At 35.5% G+C, this 20,387-nt stretch overlaps 3 protein-coding genes across 9 annotated transcripts in view; 1 reads left to right on the forward strand and 2 right to left on the reverse strand.

Moving 5' to 3' along the window:
- RPS3A (ribosomal protein S3A) overlaps nucleotides 1-20,387 on the reverse strand; it is a 1,130,248-nt gene that overhangs the window by 740,778 nt on the left and 369,083 nt on the right. The gene's annotated exons all lie outside the window — the stretch shown is intronic.
- The window catches only part of LRBA (LPS responsive beige-like anchor protein), a 758,453-nt gene that overhangs the window by 661,180 nt on the left and 76,886 nt on the right, over nucleotides 1-20,387 (forward strand). For all 5 annotated transcript variants that reach the window (XM_050791167.1, XM_050791166.1, XM_050791168.1 and 2 more), the window contains one exon: nucleotides 12,560-12,727. In XM_050791167.1, coding sequence (XP_050647124.1) covers nucleotides 12,560-12,727 — 168 coding nt within the window. The remainder of the gene's footprint in view (nucleotides 1-12,559; nucleotides 12,728-20,387) is intronic.
- The window catches only part of MAB21L2 (mab-21 like 2), a 501,930-nt gene that overhangs the window by 217,304 nt on the left and 264,239 nt on the right, over nucleotides 1-20,387 (reverse strand). The gene's annotated exons all lie outside the window — the stretch shown is intronic.

The raw sequence follows: 20,387 nt of genomic DNA on the forward strand, positions 1-20,387 counted from the left end.
GAACAAAGAAATAATGAAGCATGAAACCAAAGGTAGTCCCAGTGAAAGGAAAAGAAAGAATGAATTGGGAAGATATTTAGGAGGCTTATTGTCTGATGAGATAAAGTTTTGTAGGGAGAGGGGAAAGGAGAAGTCAGGATGACTGCCACATTTCTGAATTGGCTGGCTAGATGAAGGACCTAGTCCCTCACCAGAAAGACAAGAAAAGGAGCAAGTGTCAGAGGAAATACTCTTCATTTGGTTTTTGATATATTAAGTTTGAGTTATGTGAAGCACAGCAAAAAAAGTAGTGTGATGGGCCAGGCACAGTGGCTCATGCCTATAATCCCAGCACTTTGGGAGGCCGAGGCGGGCGGATCACATGGTCAGGAGATCGAGACCATCCTGGCTAACACAGTGAAACTCCATCTCTACTAAAAATACAAAAATTAGCCAGGCGTGGTCGTGGGTGCCTGTAGTCCCAGCTACTCGGGAAGCTAAGGCAGGAGAATGGTGTGAACCCGGGAGGTGGAGCTTGCAGTGAGCTGAGATTGCGCCACTGCACTCTAGCCTGGGCGACAGAGTGCGACTCAGTCTCAAAAAAAAAAAAAAGTAGTGTGATGGCAGTTGGCATTTTGGATTTGAAACTCCAGAGAGGGTAGTAATTGTCGGTTGAAGTAATTGAAGTGTGGCTCATCTAGCCTGGGTTGCACCAGAGGCAGAGGGCCTGGGACTGAATCTTAAGGAGAATAAACACTGAAATGTTAGAGGAAAAAGACCCTATATTAAGAAAATGAATAGGAAAATCAGAAATGTAGAAAGAGAATCTGGAGAGACAGTGTCAAGTGAGAAGAAGAAAGAGAAACAAACACCATAATGCAGAGGTGAAATGAGAAAAGATGAGCATTCATTGGATTCAGACAGTTAGTAATCTTTGCAAAAACATTTTCAGTGGTGTGCCTGTAACAGAAAGAGGAGAAACAAGTTAAGAAGTGAAAGGGAGATAAGGAAACATAAATAACAAATGTATTTAACTCTTGCAAGAAGTCTCTGTTGTTGACCTCATATTGCATATGTATTCATGGCTACTTGAAAATAATTTGGGCCGGGCGCGGTGGCTCAAGCCTGTAATCCCAGCACTTTGGGAGGCCAAGACGGGTGGATCACGAGGTCAGGAGATCGAGACCATCCTGGCTAACACAGTGAAACCCTGTCTCTACTAAAAACTACAAAAAACTAGCCAGGCCAGGTGGCGGGCGCCTGTAGTCCCAGCTACTTGGGAGGCTGAGGCAGGAGAATGGCGTAAACCCGGGAGGTAGAGCTTGCAGTGAGCTGAGATCGCACCACTGCACTCCAGCCCTGGCGTCAGAGCGAGACTCCCTCTCAAAATAAATAAATAAATAAATAAATAAAATAATAATAATAATAATTTTAAAAGACTGACCCTATTAACTAATCATTATTCAATTGAAAATGCAGAAAGACTCAGACCCAAAATTTTGGGAGTCAAAGTGTTACTATAGATGTTAAAACATCTCTAGAAGTAGACAGAGACTTGTTATCTGCTACTAAAATGAAGTGTTTTTTATGAGTTTTGTGAATACATGCACATTACAGATTTCATATATCTGACTTTCAGCAAAGATTATGTCCCCTATACTAAGTTGTAGTCTATGGCTATATGGTAATTCTTAAAGGACATAACTGATAGAGCTGAGTAGCCAAAATGTAAGAACTCTAAGGACCTTTAAGAATGGAAAGTTTATAGATGACAACATAGTTGGTAGAATTAGCCCTTTTACCTTTATTGTTTAGAGGATAGTCATAATGCCCTCTTTCAGATGCTGCCACATTTCTTCAGAGATCTATAAGTAGCTGAAGAATCTACACTGTAGGACATTATGTCTGTTTCACACTTGAAGATGTTATATTTCTGCTGTCATTTTCTAAGGTATAGCCATTCTTCATGGCACTGAGAATTGTAATAGCCTCTTCAAAACTGCATTGAAGGTCATTTTAGTCTGGCAGTTACTTTGTACTTTGTAAGGGTTATCTTTATTTTCAGTAAGATAAGGTGTATTTTAAAAGTGTTAAGTATTGTTAACTCCTGCATTCTGTCTTGAATCAAAATCTGGATGCAGATTCAGTGTTTGGAACTGAATAAAGCCTCACCGTCCAGTTGATAACCACGAGTCATACGTGGTTGTTGATCACTTGAAATGTAGCTAGTCTGATCAACATGTGCTGTTCATTGTAAGTGTAAAATGTATACCAGATTTCTGAGATTTAATACAAAATAATTTTTATGTTGATTACATGTTGAAATGATATTTTGTATATTCTTGATAAAATATTACTATGTAATTAAAACAGTTTTGCCTTTTTTTTTTTTTTCACTTTTTAAAATGTGGCTACTATAGGCAGGCCATGGTGACTTACACCTGTAATCCCAGCAATTTGGAAGGCCAAGGCAAGAGGTTTGCTTGAACTCAGGAGTTCAAGACTGACCTGGGCAACACAGCAAGGCCCTGTCTCATTTTTTTAAAAAATATTTTTTATAAATTAAAAAAATGTGGCTACTAGACAATTTTAAATTGCATATCTGGCATGGATATATTTCTGTTGGACAGCACTGGTATAAAAATCCTTGGGGTGATTTTGTTACACAGAATTTTTTTGGCCTGTGCATTCCACTATTGAACATAAGCATACTTTCTTTTTTTGTTGTTTTTTTTTTGTTTGTTTGTTTTTGAGACTGAGTCTTTCTCTGTCACCAGGCTGGAGTGCAGTGGTGTAATCTTGGCTCATTGCAACCTCTGCCTCCTGGATTCAAGAGATTCTCCTGCCTCAGCCTCCTGAGTAGCTGGGATTACAGATGCATGCCACCACGCCCAGCTAATTTTTGTATTTTTTAGTAGAGATGGGGTTTCACCTTGTTGGCCAGGCTGGTCTTGAACTCCTGACCTCGTGATCCACCCACTTCGGCCTCCCAAGGTGCTGGGATCACAGGTGTGAGTCACCGCACCTGGTCAAGCATATTTTAATACTTTAATAGTATGCAAACTTCCATTAAAATTCTTAGCCTTAGATCCAAAGCAAAGGCCTAGGGTTAATTTCAAGCCTATTAAAGAAAGTCCAAAATATTAATACTAAGTTCAAAACTCAACTAATCTTTTACCATGTAAACAATTTCTCCTTTATTATGGTTAAGGTCCAAACTGATCACCCTACATTCGTTTTTCTTCACCCCTCACACTGGTAATCAGTTGCTGTAAGTAATAACTTGTATCTAAAATCTTTCTGAAATCTGTCCCCTCTTCACTCCTGATGCTATTTTCTTGACTGAGGTTCTCACTACCTCTCACTTAGACTATGGTAGTAGTCTTAGAGCTGACCTTTTGCTCCCCACTCTTCTTCCAAAGGGATGTCTCATTTCAGTATCTCCAGAGTCTAGCACAAGACCATTAGTAACCACTCAATAAATATTTATTGAATGAATAGATTAGAGAGATGCTAACATTAATAGAAAGTTGCAGAATGTATACTTTTAGTCCTATATAATATACAAGTATACAATCGCATACACAAAGTAAGTGCAGATGTAATTTGATTCTCTGGCTGAACTTAATGCTTTATATTCAGCAACTTTTGCTTTTTTTTTAATTCAAGTTTTTCTTTATTGGATATTCTTAGGAGTCATGACATAATAAATGTTCTACTTTGCCAAGGATTTTGATTTGCCAGTATAAGTTTATGGCAGTAAGTCCAGGGAATCATTGGTGCCATGCAGACAGCTCCTTGTTTTTGTCTGGAATCCTCATGAGATTAAACTACATCTGGCAATAAGTAGAGATTCTGGTCTGGCCATCTTCAAAGGCAAGAGACTGCTAGTATTTATCAGATCTATATGGATAAGCAAATGGGAAGGGATTAAATTTTTCTTATTTTGTTTTCCTTCCTTTTGTAACTGACTATATAATATAAAACCTACAGGAGTTCATACAGTAAATTAATACCTTTTGTGATGGCTGCTGAAGAGGAAACCTATTCATTTTCTATACCTAGGTGGATAATTGACCACTTTAGATTAATATTTTAATTACTTATAACTATGTTTATAACTAGTTTATCTTAGAAAGCATAACAGCAACTTAAAGTCCTCAACATTAAGTTTCTAGGGATACTTTACTAATTTTTTAAAGAGTCGAACATCTAGTCTACCTGTTTTAAACATTTTAATGTCTGTAAATATTAGAGCATCATGTTTGGAATTTGAAAGTTTTTCATACATATTTATCTGTGTGAGAAAGTTTACCTTTGAGCCTGTTTTAAGGTAGGCTAGTCTACCTTCCAAGTGATGGTGAGCCTGCCTTTCATACAGGATGTGTCCTTCTCGTTATGCTCTTCACATTCTTAAGAGGTTATTAGTCCTGGGACTCAGTTTACCTGTTATTGAAGCATATTAGCTCTACATCTAACTTACAAAATAAAATGGCTGCATTCCAGGTACTTGTCATGTAGCACAATCTAGAACCTACCATTCAAAGCCTCCCTAAGAGAAATAATGTTTGTGCAAGATTATCTGAAGAATATGTGGTCTCCCCGTTTGTCTATAGTTTAAATCTATCTCAGGATTAACTCAGCCCCTCTGAGAGTTGCATACCTGGATTCCATCATATTGCCAAGGGAGGAATTTCTTATCTTACAAATAGAAATAATGTGTTTTTCCAGGCCATCTGGTTTGTTTTTACATTATGTTCATTTTTGTCTCCTGTAATTGTTCGTGTTTCTTTCTTTATGTTGCCTGCTAGAAAGCTTAGCAGCAAATACATAGCTCATCATATATAGATTTGTTAAAACAAGTATTTTGGAATTTCATGGTTTTTATGTGATATCTCCTTATTTTAAATTTTGCACTGCCTCACTTCTCTTTTGTTAAATGTATCTTGCTGCATATATATCACTGTAAGCTTTATGAATTATTTTCTGAACAAAGACTTGCAAAATGCAAACACATACAAGAAATAGGTATAATTTTCCCCATCCATTTTTACTAGCATTTTTTTTAAAGCTCAATATCCCTATGTGTGATACTGTAATTAGTTTAACATATCTGTATGTTGTGAATTCCTAGATTTTAGATGAAAAGTGACCTAACATTGAAATGTTAATTAAATGTTTTAATGTTCTGTAGTTCTAAAGAAAATAGTTGGATAAAATGTCAGTATATAGGAGTATTTTAAACATTTTTAAAAAATCATCTCTCTGAAAAGGAAGGTAATTGTGCAAGTTTGTCTAATCCTTTTGATCTTGGCACACAGCAATACAGACTTCAGTTGAGATTAAAACTATGAATTTCAAAGGAAACATGGCCTTCAGTGTGTAAAATATATAACAGCTGGTTGACTAGTCCATTTAAAACTACACAATAACAATCGTAGACAGAATGATTCTCCTGCCAAAAGATGCACGAGTGCTTGATGGTTATATCAAGATACTATACTAACTCACGCTTTTCTTTAGTAATGATATAAATGTAGAAATGAACTGTGTGCTGCTGGCTCAAAATATCTCTTCTGCCCAACAGTTCAAGGACAGTTTAGAAGTACAGAACCCCTTTTAGTGATTTCTCTATCTGCTTTTCAGGCTGAACTTCAATATGTTGTTGACTAAATTTCATTTTTTAAAACTGTCTGATAACAATTTTTATTCTTAGCATCCCACAGTTTTTTCCCTAAATCTTTGATCGTCCATTTTTACCTTCTTGGGCCTCAAGACTTATTAATCTTAATGTCACAACTTCACACATATTTTTAAGCTCTCAAAATTAAACTGTTATTTGTAAATAGTATAAAGCTTGTTTCACATTTTTGATATATATGTATATTAAGATAAACAGCTGAAGTCTGAAGCATTGTGATTTATATATAATCAGTATAGAGGAAATTGATGCTCATATTAATGGATTTTAGTTTATTACATATTTCCATTGTGTTTTACCTGAAGACATAATCTTTAAATTAGTTAAATTGATGCATTTTTTTTTTTTAATGAGGATTGATGTGAATTTGTCACTTCTGGCAAGCCCCATTTATAAAACATATTTGTATTCTAAATTTATATCCATCCAATATGAAAAAATGTTAATTTTCTGTGACCTTCGTTAGAAAGTTTTGATACAACATAGTTAACACAAATTTTCTTTTATTTTCTTTAGATTCATTTCAAATAACGAAATTTACCTATAAATAAAATTGAAATTTGCTAAAGTCACTCAGATTCACTGCAAATTCAGAGCCAGCATTTAAGGAGTTAATGCATCTTATTAGGGGGACAGGAAATCTGGCAACTATTGCAGAAACTAGACCTAATGGTGCACACAAACAATTTGTCAGTCTTCTTAAATGTGAATAGCTTTCCGCAAAGTGGCTGCTCTTGCTTTGTTTGAACAGGCTAAACTTTTCCTTTTTGGACTTTACATCTTAGAAGTGAAATGTGATCCACATATTCAATCAAAATCATTTAATTCAAAGCATATTTTGATTGGAACAAAGTTGACATGGAAAGAAACTCTAGAATAAAAAAGTTGAAAGGACTTTATATCATATATTTAGCAGGAAAATTTGAAACAGTTCTAATTAGGCTGAAAAAAACAGCTTTCTTCAATGTAAATTACAAAGGTCATATATCAATGTTAAGGAAACATTACCACTAGTGTTTGAAATCCAGCACATGCAAACATAACAGACCAGTTCATTTTAAATCTCTGTGTATGTGTTTGTATAGGAAGAAGGCCGTATTACATGGATTTAAAATGAAAAATACTTAAAATTCCAAGTTTATAACTTTGTATATTACCACCTTGCCAATCTAAATGTCAGTTCCTTTAAAACATATTATCTATGTTCAAATGAATTAAGACTCTTAATTAAAAGTACAATTAAAATTTTACAAAATGGATGTTTCATTCATTATAAATATGATTAAATACATCTTATAAGTAAATGTATATCAAAGTCAGGAGGGTTAATCAGTGATTTTCATTTCACTTTTGAAACTTACAGCTATGGCATTTTATGTCTCAGAACCTTTGTACCTTGGGCCTTCTAGAAGCCTGGGAGCGGAAGTAGTAGGACAGGTGTGCAGAAACGTTTATCTGGGCTGCCTAGGCCTATTCTCTCTGGTCATAAAGAATGTATAAAGAATATTTGATCTTTTTATTTAAGTTTTTATAAAAATCATTTATTTCATATATATCACTAGTTTTTATTTAGTTTCTTTTCTTAATGGAGTGGTATGAGAATGTTTAGCCAAAGAATAAGTAAATATTAGCATTAAGCTGGGAATGACAAGTATGAGAAACATAAATAATAAACAAATAAGGTTTCTTGGTCTTGAGGTAAACAGTTATCTAACAATTTCCTTTGTTGATTGAAATTGGTTTTCTTGATTTTTACGTAATTTTCACATTGGCAAAAATTTGGTTTTTTGAAAGCAAAAGGAAATTGCTAGTGTATCACTAATGCATGTGTAGATTAAATACATGGTTTATGCCTTTCAGTTTAGAATTTTTATTCTCAAATAGCCTAGAGTTTCTCAGAAAAAGCTATTTCTATATGTTATCATGTTTTTTGGCTCCACTATAGAAAACAAGAATAATTTTATATAACACTTTTTATAAAGAAATAACCTACTTCTTAAGTGGGTTAGTTTCAGGAAAGCATAGATTGTGTTCTTTCAGTGAGATTTGCTAAACATGCACACAGACACATATATATACACACACACACACTTTGTAATTATTTCTGACACAGGGTTATAAAAACCTCCTATTTATGAATAATTTACTATTATCTTCATAATATTAAAGCTTTAATTTGTTGATATTCTGTATGCAGAACAAACAAATGAAAGTTACTAATAAGTGTATTTGACATCTGTATACTGTAGTTTTTAGCATATCTGAAGTCTTTTACTCTGCCTAATAGATCTCATTAAAAAAAACAGATATCAGCCCCAAGACAGTTTGTCAACACTAATATGAGTCCCCCTGGATTGGATTGACAATTCATGTGAGGCTTCATATGATAGTCTTTTCATAGTCTTATCTGATCCTTAACAATTGGACATTAGTTACTGATTTATTTTATAATAACTCAGATGAGTTGAATATTATTGTATTGTGTTGGACATTTTAGTGGATTTTCTTTTTTACAAATTTTACTCAGAGCACACATTGGATGTAAATGATGTATGCAGCCTGCTAGGGGAGTACTAACAATTGATTGGTTAGGTTTGAGAGCAGCATGGGAAGAATGTTACTATCCCCTAGCTGCAAACCGTATTTAACTCCAGGCTTAATGAGGACTGTCGGTTTTGAAGGCTTTGAAAAATCTCAAATGCTCAACATTCCACTGGCATTTTTCATTTTTTTGTAACTAAAAATGTAGATCTAAATGAGAATTTTCTGTATATGAAGAATTTTTTTAAAAAATCAATATATAAAAAAGGTATTTTAATATAGGTTTCATGATTTATGTTTTTAAATCTTAAAAATGGGAGTTATAAAAGGAAACCTCAGGGTATTCCATTTTGAATTATATTGTTTGTATTTTTTCCCTTAATTTCTTCCTGCCTGTCCTTCTCTCTTCCCTCAAGTCTTAAGTACATTACCTATTTTTGGTTAGGTAGTTGTCATTCACTGATAGCAAAAGGATATTAAAGTTCTGAACTGACTTCGTACTGAAATGACTTTGAAACTTCTTGGAATTCTCTTATACTTACCACATTATTCTTTTAGTTCCCTTTTTAAAGCTTTGGTGTATTGCAAGACATGCTTGAAGCTGACTAATGGAAGTTTTAGTTGAGTGTTTGAGAAATTATTTAAAGTTTATTCATGAAGGTAACGTGTTTATCAACTTCTGGAAGTGATTTTGCCAATAGTTCCGCGAATTACTGGTCAATTCCTTAAGGACTGACCTATGACAATGTAAGGTGAGGTCTGAACCATGGCATTGTGGCGATCTCTGCATGTGTGTTTGCAGCTTGATATGAGCACACAGTAGCTTTCCTTTCAGCATTTTTGCTTAAAATTCTGATGCAGTATCAAGATACAAAGCTTTAAGCATTGAAATCTAACCAACTTTACCATTTTGAGTGTGCATAAAGAAGTAGTCAACTATAACGAAAACTCAACAGTTCTTTGTCTGGTGATACATAAAATAAAATTGCCCTAGTTTTTAGAGCTTTAATATTGAGGAAATACATTTGTACTTTGTCATTTGCTGAGCCTTCTAGAATTTTATGGTCTCAAATCACAACACCATGGACACTCAAGAGACTCCTGACTGTTTTATCTTATTAAACAATTTTGAAATCATTAATTTTTAATTAGCTTGGATGCAGGGTTTTTTTTTATTGTTTCACTAGTGTGTGTATATGAACTACATGTTTTTTATTTAAACTACTGGCAAGAGTACTATTTACTTAAATAAGTATAGATTCTTTCTAAGAGTATATACTCTAAGTTTGCTTCACAGAGTCATATTTTTTGCAAACTCAGAGATATTACATGCTAATCTGTTATAGTAGAGCTTTTCGGCAGTTTATGAACTCAGATTTCGAACAGCCACCAAAAAGGATGTAAGCACGAAGATATGTGTAGGTCCTTCCCTGATTGAAAGTTCTAATTAAGTGAATTGGAGAAAATTAACTGAAATTAGCTGTCAGAAAGTCACATTTAAATGAGTGATGAGCTAGTCTGGCAGTAAACATTTAAATGATATAAATTGCCATTTAAGTGTATGGTTTAATGTTTGTCATGCATTAATGTGACATGAGACTGCAGTGACAATCAAGCAGCTTGCTCTAATTTGAACATATTTAGGGCTTTTGTGTGGAGTGCACTGCACACAAATTAAGACAATTGCTGTTTTTATGTGTCATTGTAAATGTGCCTACCCCCTACCCCCATCCCTACCCAAGGTCTCAGTTAATGAAACCAACGTATCATTTCTGTGTGTAACTTGCATTAGTAGTTCCTAGATTTTTTTCAAATTTATGTACTTAAAATAGGCATTTACTTAAAGTTATCATAAGCTTCTCTCTTCTTATTTCAAGTAACATGTGAAGCAGTTTTGTGTTGTCATATCTGTTTAATAAATTTGTAAATGTAAAGCATTTTAAAAGAGATGTCTAAAACAGTAACTTTCTCAATTGAAACTAGCTAAATATTTGTAAGGCATATTTCATTTGAGGTATACTTTGGAATGTGAGAATTGCCTAGAGTTTTGTTTACAAAATTATGTTTTCAATTTTATATTTGTGATAATATTGTGGAGCTGTGTTAAATATTAAAGGAAATATATTTTTTGTATTTATAAACATTTCTTTTTCATAGGTACTTATTTTAATAAAGCATATCTTTACACAAGTGTCCACATGTAAAAGAATAGGAATGTCTTTTGTCACAAGATGGTTTATATCACATTGGTTATTTGCTATATAAGTTGGTCAGTTTTGTTTTAAAACTAGCAGATCTCTTATAACATAGCAGCAAGCCATACTGAAAATACATCACAATCATAGACTTCTCTAAAAATAAGAATCAATTTCAATGAGATACATTACCAGATATAAGTTGGTATAGCAGTCTCCTCCTTATCCACAGTTTTGCTTTCCAGAATTCTAGTTACCTGTGTTTAACTAAGGTCTGAAAATGTGTGAGTACAGTACAATCAGATACTTTGAGGTAGAGACAGAGACCACATTTACATAACATTTATTATGGTATATACATTTTTATAGTATATCATTATTGTTCAAGTTTGTTGTTATTGTTGTTTATCTCTTACTGTGCCTAATTTATAAATTAAACTTTATCATAGGTATTTATGTATAGGAAAAAACATAGTACATATAGGTATAGGGTTTGGTACTATTCGCAGATTCAGGCATCTACTGGGGATCTTGGAACATAACCCCTGTGGATGAGGGGGGATTACTGTATACTTTTTTATTTTTATTTTTATTTTTTTCGAGACAAAGTCTCACTCTGTCGCCCAGGCTCTAGTGCAGTCGCGCCATCTCGGCTCGCTGCAAGCTCCACCTTCTGGATTCACGCCGTTCTCCTGCCTCAGCCTCCCAAGTAGCTGGGACTACAGGCGCCCGCCGCCACGCCCAGCTAATTTTTTGTATTTTTAGCAGAGACAGGGTTTCACTGTGTTAGCCAGGATGGTCTCAATCTCCTGACTGTGATCTGCCTGCCTCGGCCTCCCAAAGTGGTGGGATTACAGGCATGAGTCACCGCACCCGGCTTACTGTATACTTTTAATTAAGCTTCAGAGTTTATGTTTGAAAACTCTTTGATTTTAATATAATTATTTATTGTTAAACTAATCCATAATGCTAAACTTTTATGTTGGAATGATTTTGAACAATATTAAATAATATAAAGATGAATACTTTCCTAAAAAATCTCTTCAGTTTTTAGAACTCTTTAGTATTTATAATGTTATTAAATTCACCAAACATTTATTGGCATCTATTATGTTTTAGGCACAGCACTAGTAACTGGGAATATAATGATGGATAGGAAATGGATCTTGTGCCTAGGATCTCAACCAACTACTTGATTGTGTTCATTCATTATTTATCGGGCACTATTATGTTAATAGCATCAAATATTTGGTCAGGTTTGATATTAATACCTAGAATAAAAATTCAGTAATTATAAGTATCCCCAACAAGATCTAATTTGTTAGCATAAGAACTCAATCAACATAACTAAATAATTTGGTTACGGATGTTGAAATAGACTACAAAATATTTTAATTCTAGAAAAATAATAAATATTTCAAGTGGATAGTAAATTTTTAACATTTTCACATTTAGTTTCCCAAAATAGTCTTTGCCTTGTACGGCCTCCTTTCTTTGAAGCATAAATCGAGTACCTGTCAGACTCTGAGTTACAAATGTGACCAAGATAGGCCCAGTCCTGCTCCTTAGTGCTGTCAGTACAGTAGAAGAATACTGAAACTTACACATTTAGTATAATTAATTATGCCAAGTGCCGGAAAACCTCTACTTGTAAACAAAGGAGGACAGATTCTGGTAGAAACTAGGCCATCAGATAAGTTTTTGTTGTTGTTGTTGTTGTTGTTGTTGTTGTTTTGAGATGGAGTTTCGCTCTTGTCATCCAGGCTGGAGTGCAATGGCGTGATCTTGGCTCACTGCAACTTCCGCCTTCCAGGTTCAAGCGATTCTCCTGCCTCAGCCTCCTGAGTACTTGGGATTACAGGCGCAGGCCACCACACCCAGCTAATTTTTGTATTTTTAGTAGAGACCGGGTTTCGCCATGTTGGCCAAGCTGGTCTCAAACTCCTGACCTCATGATCTGTCCACCTTAGCCTCCCAGAGTGCTGGGATTACAGGCGTGAGCCACCGCAGCCACAAGTTTTGTTTTTTAAAAATCTTTGTTCGCAGTAAAGTTAGTGTTAAACTTTACTGCTTGCTCTAAATGTCTCTCTGTATTTTTAAAAAGGAATTCAACATAGTAATACAATCCATATCTTTTTTTCAGGCTCTGGAGAGTGAATTTGTTTCCTGCCAGCTTCACCAATGGATTGATCTCATTTTTGGCTATAAACAGCAAGGACCAGAGGCTGTTCGAGCCCTCAATGTGTTCTATTACTTGACCTATGAAGGAGCTGTCAATCTGAATTCAATAACTGATCCTGTGTTGAGAGAGGTAAGTTATCTGAATTGAGAAAGCAACTTATAGTCAGGTATATTTAAACTAGAAGGAGCCAGAGAACACCTCCTCCATCCTTTGATTTTACTGATGAAGAAACTGAAACTAGATGTAAAGTGCCTTAAGCAGAATAGTCTCTCAGTGACCTAGCAAGAACTTGAACCCAGAGATTCCTTCCAACAAAATGTTTGACCCAATATAAGATGACAGCTTTTTCTATTCGAACCTGTTAAGGTATCGATAATCTTATTTATAATTTTATATAAATTTGGAAGTTACTCACATGATTTTTGTAGGAAAATAGTAATAATTCATTAAAGAGATATGATTATGAGCATAAATTTATTGAAATGTGATAAAACATATTTATATGTAATACCTAAGAACATATATAACCACATAGAAGTTAATGGCGGGGGGTTGAAGTCCAAATCTTTCCTATGTCATCAAATTGTTGTTGAATGTTATTGAACTTGTTTTATTCTTGTCATTTATTTTCTCAAGTAAAACACTTAAACATGGTTTTGGCAAATGCAGCACTCACTAAAAAGTCTGTAGGAGACCTTACTTTTTTTAGTATTTCAAATCTAATTATGCATCCTTCTAATTCCAGTATACTTCATATGAAAAATTATAGAATTGAATGATGCAACCTTAATCCGTACAATTTTAGAACACAACTGCATTTAGGAAACCAGGAGCTTTGATTCGTGGGGAAAGTTAGATATCATTTTGAAAGAAACATTATTTGTAATGTGTGAGATTTGTCATTTTTCCCTAGCACTTGATTCATTCTTTTATGCTTCTACTAAGACCTGATCATGCAGAAGACATATAAGGACATATTTAAATAAATTGCCATATTATCACCTGGCTTAAGTGCTAGATAAGTTAGTATGCACACAAAAGCACTGTGTACTAGATGTACACTTGCGTTAAACTGCCCAAGTTTTAAATTACTACGTTTCAGTTTTTAAAACGGTAGGGGCAGAGAATTGGGTCACATAAACTCTTAAAGACTCTTCCAGTTGTTCAGTTTTTTGAAAATACTCCTTCAGGGTTTTTTTTTATTTTATCAGAACATCAACTGAGTATATGACACAGAATATACATAGGATTCCCTAAAGGTATCGAGGTGAGAGCAACATACAGGTAGTGTTACAAAACAGTGCATAATTTTATTGTTGGGATAAAATAGCATAGGCCTATTTACTTTCTTTCTTTCTTTTTTTTTTTTTTTTTTGTTCGTTTTGGCTATATTTGAACAGTATTACTTTGTTCTGTTAAATGCCCATAATTCTTCAACAAATATACCAGCTATTTTTGTTTTCTCCTGTTAGTAATTATCCATATCTCTGCATAGCTGATATATAACTGAATTTGCACTGTAGAATTGATTTTATAATCTCTTAAAAAGAGATTGGTTGTACTTAATATACCAGCATATTGTTTTTGTACCAGCATAAATTGGTTGTACTTACTACATCAGTATGTATTTTTTGTGTCACTATATGCAATCTCCGTATTCCTAATTTTGAAATTCTGTAATGTTCCATAGAGTTGCTATGAAAATATGCTTAACACTGTTTCTCTCAATGCAAGATCGTATTACTTAAAAGACTTGTCTCTTGGTATGTCCAAGATGACATAAATAGCGCTACTTTTCATTAAAGGTTATGCAATGTTTTCATGATAAAAATGTCACTTGGCCTATATCTGTTTGTCATGGCTAGTTAAAAAGTAAAACATTCAATCAGCTAGTTGTTTCCTCTATGAGTCACTCTATGGCTTTTTATTTTTATTCTGGATTGACCACCGTCCCTACGTACATACCAATGATTGTTTAAGGAAGTTTTCTGTGAATTAATCTAGAAGAACACTGTCTAGAATTTTCTGTAGTGCTGTAGTGTGTTCTGTGTCTGCACTGTCTAATAAACCATGAAGCATATGTAGTTATTGTACATTGAAATGTGGCTAGTGTGACTAAGGAACTAAATGTTTAATTTTAATTAATATACATTTACATAGGCACAGATGACTAGAGGCTACAGCATTGTACAGTAGAGATCTAGAAGACTTATTTTGTCTTTGACCATCTTTTCTTGCTCTGAGTTCAGTGCATGTAACAATGGGAAAATAAATTTTAAATTGACTTGGTAGGATATTTCAAAGTGGCAATACTCCATTTAGACATTAGATAGATATTTGAATATAGGTGTAAGCTCAATTATATTTTTTCTTTCACCTAAACTAACACATTATAATTTCAAATAAAATTCTTTATTGTGATAAATATATACAACATAAAATTGAACATTTTTACCTTTTTTTTTTTTGAGACAGAGTCTCGCTCTGTCACCCAGGCTGGAGTGCAGTTGCGTGAGCTCAGCACATTGCAACCTCTGCCTCCTGGGTTCAAGCGATTCTCCTGCCTCAGCCTCCTGAGTAGCTGCAATTACAGGTGCCTGCCACCACGCCTGCCTAATTTTTGTATTTTTAGTAGAGATGGAGTCTCAGCATGTTGCCCAGGCTTGTCTCGAACTCCTGAACTCAAGTTATCTGCCTCCCTCGGCCTCCCAAAGTGCTAGGATTATAGGCGTGAGCCACAGCCCCAGCCATTTTTACCATTTTTGAGTTTACAGTTCAGTGGCATCAAGAACATTCACATTCTTGTACAGTCATCACCACCATCCATCTCTAGAAATGTTTCATCTTCCCAAACTGAAACTCTGTATGCATTAAACAATAACTCCTCATTCCTTCCTCCCCCAGTCCCTGTACATTACAGTGCTACTTTTTATCTCTATAAATTTGACTATCCTGAATACCTCCTAGAAGTGGAATTATGCAACATTTGTCTTTTTATGTCTGACTTATTTTACTTAGCATAATATCTTCAATATTCATCCATGCTGTAGAATGTATCACAATTTCCTTTCTCTTTAGGCTAATATTCCATTGTATGTATATACCACATTTTGTTTATCCATTTATATATCAATGGGCATTTTGGGTTGTTTCCATCTTTTGATTATTATGAACAGTGCAGCCAAGAGCATGGGTGTACACCATCTGTTCAAATCCCTGCTTTCAATTCTTTTGGATATGTACCCCGAAATGGAATTTCTGGATTATGTGATAATCTTTTTTTTTTTTTTTTTTTTTTTTGAGACGGAGTCTCACTCTGTTGACAGGCTGGAGTGCAATGGTGCAATCTCAGCTCACTGCAACCTTCGCCTCCTGGGTTCAAGTGATTTTCCTGCCTCAGCCTCCCGAGTAGCTGGGATTATAGGCATGCACCACCACACCCGGCTGATTTTGTATTTTTAGTAGAGACAGGGTTTTACCATATTAGCCAGACTGGTCTTGAACTCCTGACCTCATGATCTGCCCACCTCGGCCCCCTAAAGTGCTGGGATTACAGGCATGAGCCACTGCACCTGGCAACAAATATGTTTTTAATATTTATTTTTTATGATCAACTTTCGCTAAAGACTATTAAAACTTTTGCTTTAAGTTTGACTTCCTATTCTTCACCACAACCCTAAGTATTTAATTATGAGAAAAATATGCTTTAACTGATAGTCTTCCACTCATCACACCCTGATTTATTTTTATATTATACATTATATAGACATATATGTATATATAATATATTCTATATTAGATTCGGCATTTATTAAACATGGCCTGTGATGTTCTAAGTCTGGTAGGTATTTGATATTCTTGAAATGAGAATATAGTGCTCTGTTACTTAGCACTATTAAAATAAATATACACATTTAATTTACAGAGCTTTCTGAGTGTCATTAAAATAAATGGGGCCAGGCGCAGCGGCTCACACATGTAATCCCAGCATTTTGGAAGGCCACGGCAGGAGGATCATTTGAGTCCAGGGGTTCAAAAGCAGCCTGGGCAACAAAGTAAGGCCCCATCTCCACAAAAAATTTGAAAATTATCTGGGTGTGGTGGTATACACCTATAATTCCAGCTATTGGGTGCGGTATGAGGTGGGAGGATTGCTTGAGCCCAGGAGGTTGAGGCTGCAGTGAGCCATGATTGTACCATGGCACTCCAGCCTGAGCAACAGAGTGAGACCCTGTCTCAAAAAAGAAAGGTTGGGGGGAATAGTCTTTTATTATAGCCTTTTCATACCATTTACTAGTGTAAATCCTATAGTACAATGCAGTGTGATATAATAGAATAAACAAAGAAACAAACAAATAAATAAATATGAATTTGAGTCATGGCCCTGACGCCTACTGGTTGTGTTCCTCAGTCTCTGTTTCCTGTATATAGAAGTGATGCAATAATGCCCACTCTACAGAGGATGAGATGACATATAATGCATGTAAACCACCTGGCATGGTGCCTATTCCCTCATAAGTACCCAGCAAGTGTTAGTTCTTTCCCTTATGTTGCTCACAGTTAAATCCCTGGGTTAGAAAACACAACTATAAAAGGAATGTGAACTACTGATTAGATCATAGAAAGAATCATACAATGTTAACACTAGAGAAGTTATTAGAGACCATTTCCTAGTGGACACATGCCGAGTTCACTGTTAAGTGAGGCAAGAAAGCAGAAAACATGATTAGGTCATTAATTTATTCTTTTTTTTTTTTTTTTTTTTTTTTTGAGACGGAGTCTCGCTCTGTCACCCAGGCTGGAGTGCAGTGGCTGGATCTTGGCTCACTGCAAGCTCCGCCTCCCGGGTTTACGCCATTCTCCTGCCTCAGCCTCCCGTGTAGCTGGGACTACAGGCGCCCGCTACCTCGCCCGGCTAGTTTTTTGTATTTTTTAGTAGAGACGGGGTTTCACTGTCTAAACTCAAATCATGTAATAAGGTTAAAGGGTTGAAAGGCAAGTCCCTGCCCTCCCTCAGCTAGAGTTCATTATCTAATGGGAAAATAAGTATAAGTAAACAATTATAGTACGATCTGATAAATTCAGTATGGAGATAAATATATGTATGTATGTATGCACAAGCATAGGATAGGTACTAAGCCCAACTGACAGAATCCAGGCATGTTTTCCAGAGAATGAGAGACTGGAGCTGCATATTGAAGGATGAATAAGATCATTGGGTAGAGTCATGAGCAAAAGTTACCTACACGGAGGCAACTGCATACCCTTCCTGCACATGGATAAAAGAGATGGCTAGAGAATATGGTGTATGTGGAATGAACTGAAGGTGAGCAGATGAGTGAGAGAGACACAGGAGCCAGTCTTCAATACCATAAAAAATAATTTTCAGCAGGGCATATGGTGGCTCACACCTATAATTCCAGCACTTCGGGAGGCCAAGGCAAGAGCATGGCTTCAGGCTGGGAGTTCAAGACCAGCCTGGGCAACATAGCAAGATTTCATCTCTACGAAAAGATGAAAAACTTATCTGGGCATGGTGGCACATACATATTGTCCTAGCTGAGGTGAGAGGATTGCTTGAGCCCAGGAGTTGGAGGCTGCATTGAGCTATGATCCTGCCATTGCACTCCAGCCTGGGCATCAGAGTAAGACCATGTCTTTAAAAAATAATACTTTTAACTTCATCATAAGGCAGTAGGGAACCACTGAAGGTTGGTGACATGACTCCATGTCACTAATATGTGTGTTTAGAATCTGAAAGAAGATTGACAGATAAGAATTAAAAAGTACTGACTGGATTTTTCTAAGAGGTCATTGGTGATCTTAGAGAAGTAGCTTAGAAGGTAGAGGATTGTGTTAATGAATGGGAGATGTTGAAGTAAACACAGTAAATAAAGAAAATAATTTAAGCTTTATTGAGATATAGTTCACATATGTTACAATTCACACATTTAAAGTGTATGATAGTTTTTAGTATATTCACAGAGTTGTACAAGCATCACCACAATTTAAGAGCATTTTCGTCACCACAAAAAGAAATCTTTACATGCACCAGCAGTTACTCTAAAGGATAATTTTTTAAATGAGTAAATATTGGACTATGTTTCTGTGTTAATGGGAAAGATCCAAAAGGAGGGAAGCATGTCAGACATGCAGGACAGAAAGTGTGTAATACACTATCAAGGTCTGTGTGAAAGTGGAGAAGAACAAAACCCAGAGCGTAGATAGAGATAAGCACTGAACAGGAGGGAACAATAGGGCCTCATCTTGGATTGGAGAGTAGACAGGTCGCATGGGGACTTGTGTAAATAAATGTGTATGAATGAGGTGGAAAGGCAACAAGATTCTCTTTATGAGGGTTTGTACCAAGGATGAGATTATATTTATGCTTAATGGGTGCTGCTCAATAATTATAATTTCCTTTCAATATTGTTTTTCTGTGTTTTCAACATCAGGAGAATAGGTGTAGAAAAAAGTTGAACAGAGAGGGATGTGTGTGTGCGTGCGCTTGTGTGTTTCTGGAGAGAGAGGGAGACAGAAAGATAGACACAGGTGGGGTTTGCCATGGAAGTATGGTGAAATGTATGAAAAAGGATTGAAGGTGCAAGGGTAGCTGATGAAACTGTTAAAGGGATGTTGTAGAAAAGATGAAACGTGAACCTAGGCTGGATTAGGTAGATAAGAAAGGAAGGAAGGGACTGATAAACTGGAAAAGTTTATCCTCTCATTCATTACTAATTCATTTATTCAACAAATACTCATTTTGTTCAGGATGCTAAAAATGTGGAGATGAGCAAGACAGGCAAGGTCTGTTCCCTCCTGGAGCTCACATTCTAATGGGGCACAAAGAAAATAAAATTTAAAGACTGTAATTTCAATTATATCAAGTGCTATAAAGAAAACAGAAGTGGGTAAGGTGATGCAAAGTGCTACGAGGGTGGAGAACTGTTAAAGGGGATGGTTAATGACTGCCTCTCTGTCTTCATAAACAGTGTTTCCTTTAAAACTTTAGGATTGGAGTACAGCTAAACAAGGGCAACGGGGAGTTAGCTCCTACTGCTCTCCCCACGGCCAATCATGTGCCTGCAACGCCCGGCCTGGGACAGCCACCAAGTCAAGTCTTGTCACAGGCTTCATGCCAGCTGTGAAACTTTCACTATTGCCTTCTACTCATTTACTCCCCACCCCCACCTCCAGGTCACGCCTCTCTTTTCTTCAGGTGCTTTAATATCATTAATATTAGCGCATTTGTGTATCTGCTTGGTTTATATTAAAGCATTATTTCTGCAAAACCACAATCATGGTACAGGGATAGACTTCTACCTTTCCACTATCAAAAGCAAATTAGACTAATTTCTGTTTGGTAGCTATACTTTACTTATTTCTGTTCACTTCTATACACTTAATTCAGTCTAGAAATATGTTCACAGTCATACAAAGGCAAGTTGTCTACATACAAGTCATGTAATCACCTACTATATTGGGAAAGCGCCATTCTTCTTGAGAAAGTTTCTATTGTAGAATGAATGGTTAATACATATGGCATAGTAAGTGATCATAAAAATAATCTCTCTATAAAAAGAGCACTAAACGATAGAAATAATAACCATAAGAGGAGGAAGAGTAATCAGAGAAACAGCCTACAGCACATTAAACGTTTATGTTGTTTTTAATTTTTAGAAAACAGCTGGGTTATCAATATACAACTATGCTTCCATTTACATATATCACACACCAGAAAGAATTCTTTTTCAGAGAAATATGCTAATCTTTCAAAAACTATCTTGTG

Source organism: Macaca thibetana, chromosome 5 (assembly GCF_024542745.1).
Source record: "Macaca thibetana thibetana isolate TM-01 chromosome 5, ASM2454274v1, whole genome shotgun sequence".
Lineage (NCBI taxonomy): Eukaryota > Metazoa > Chordata > Mammalia > Primates > Cercopithecidae > Macaca > Macaca thibetana.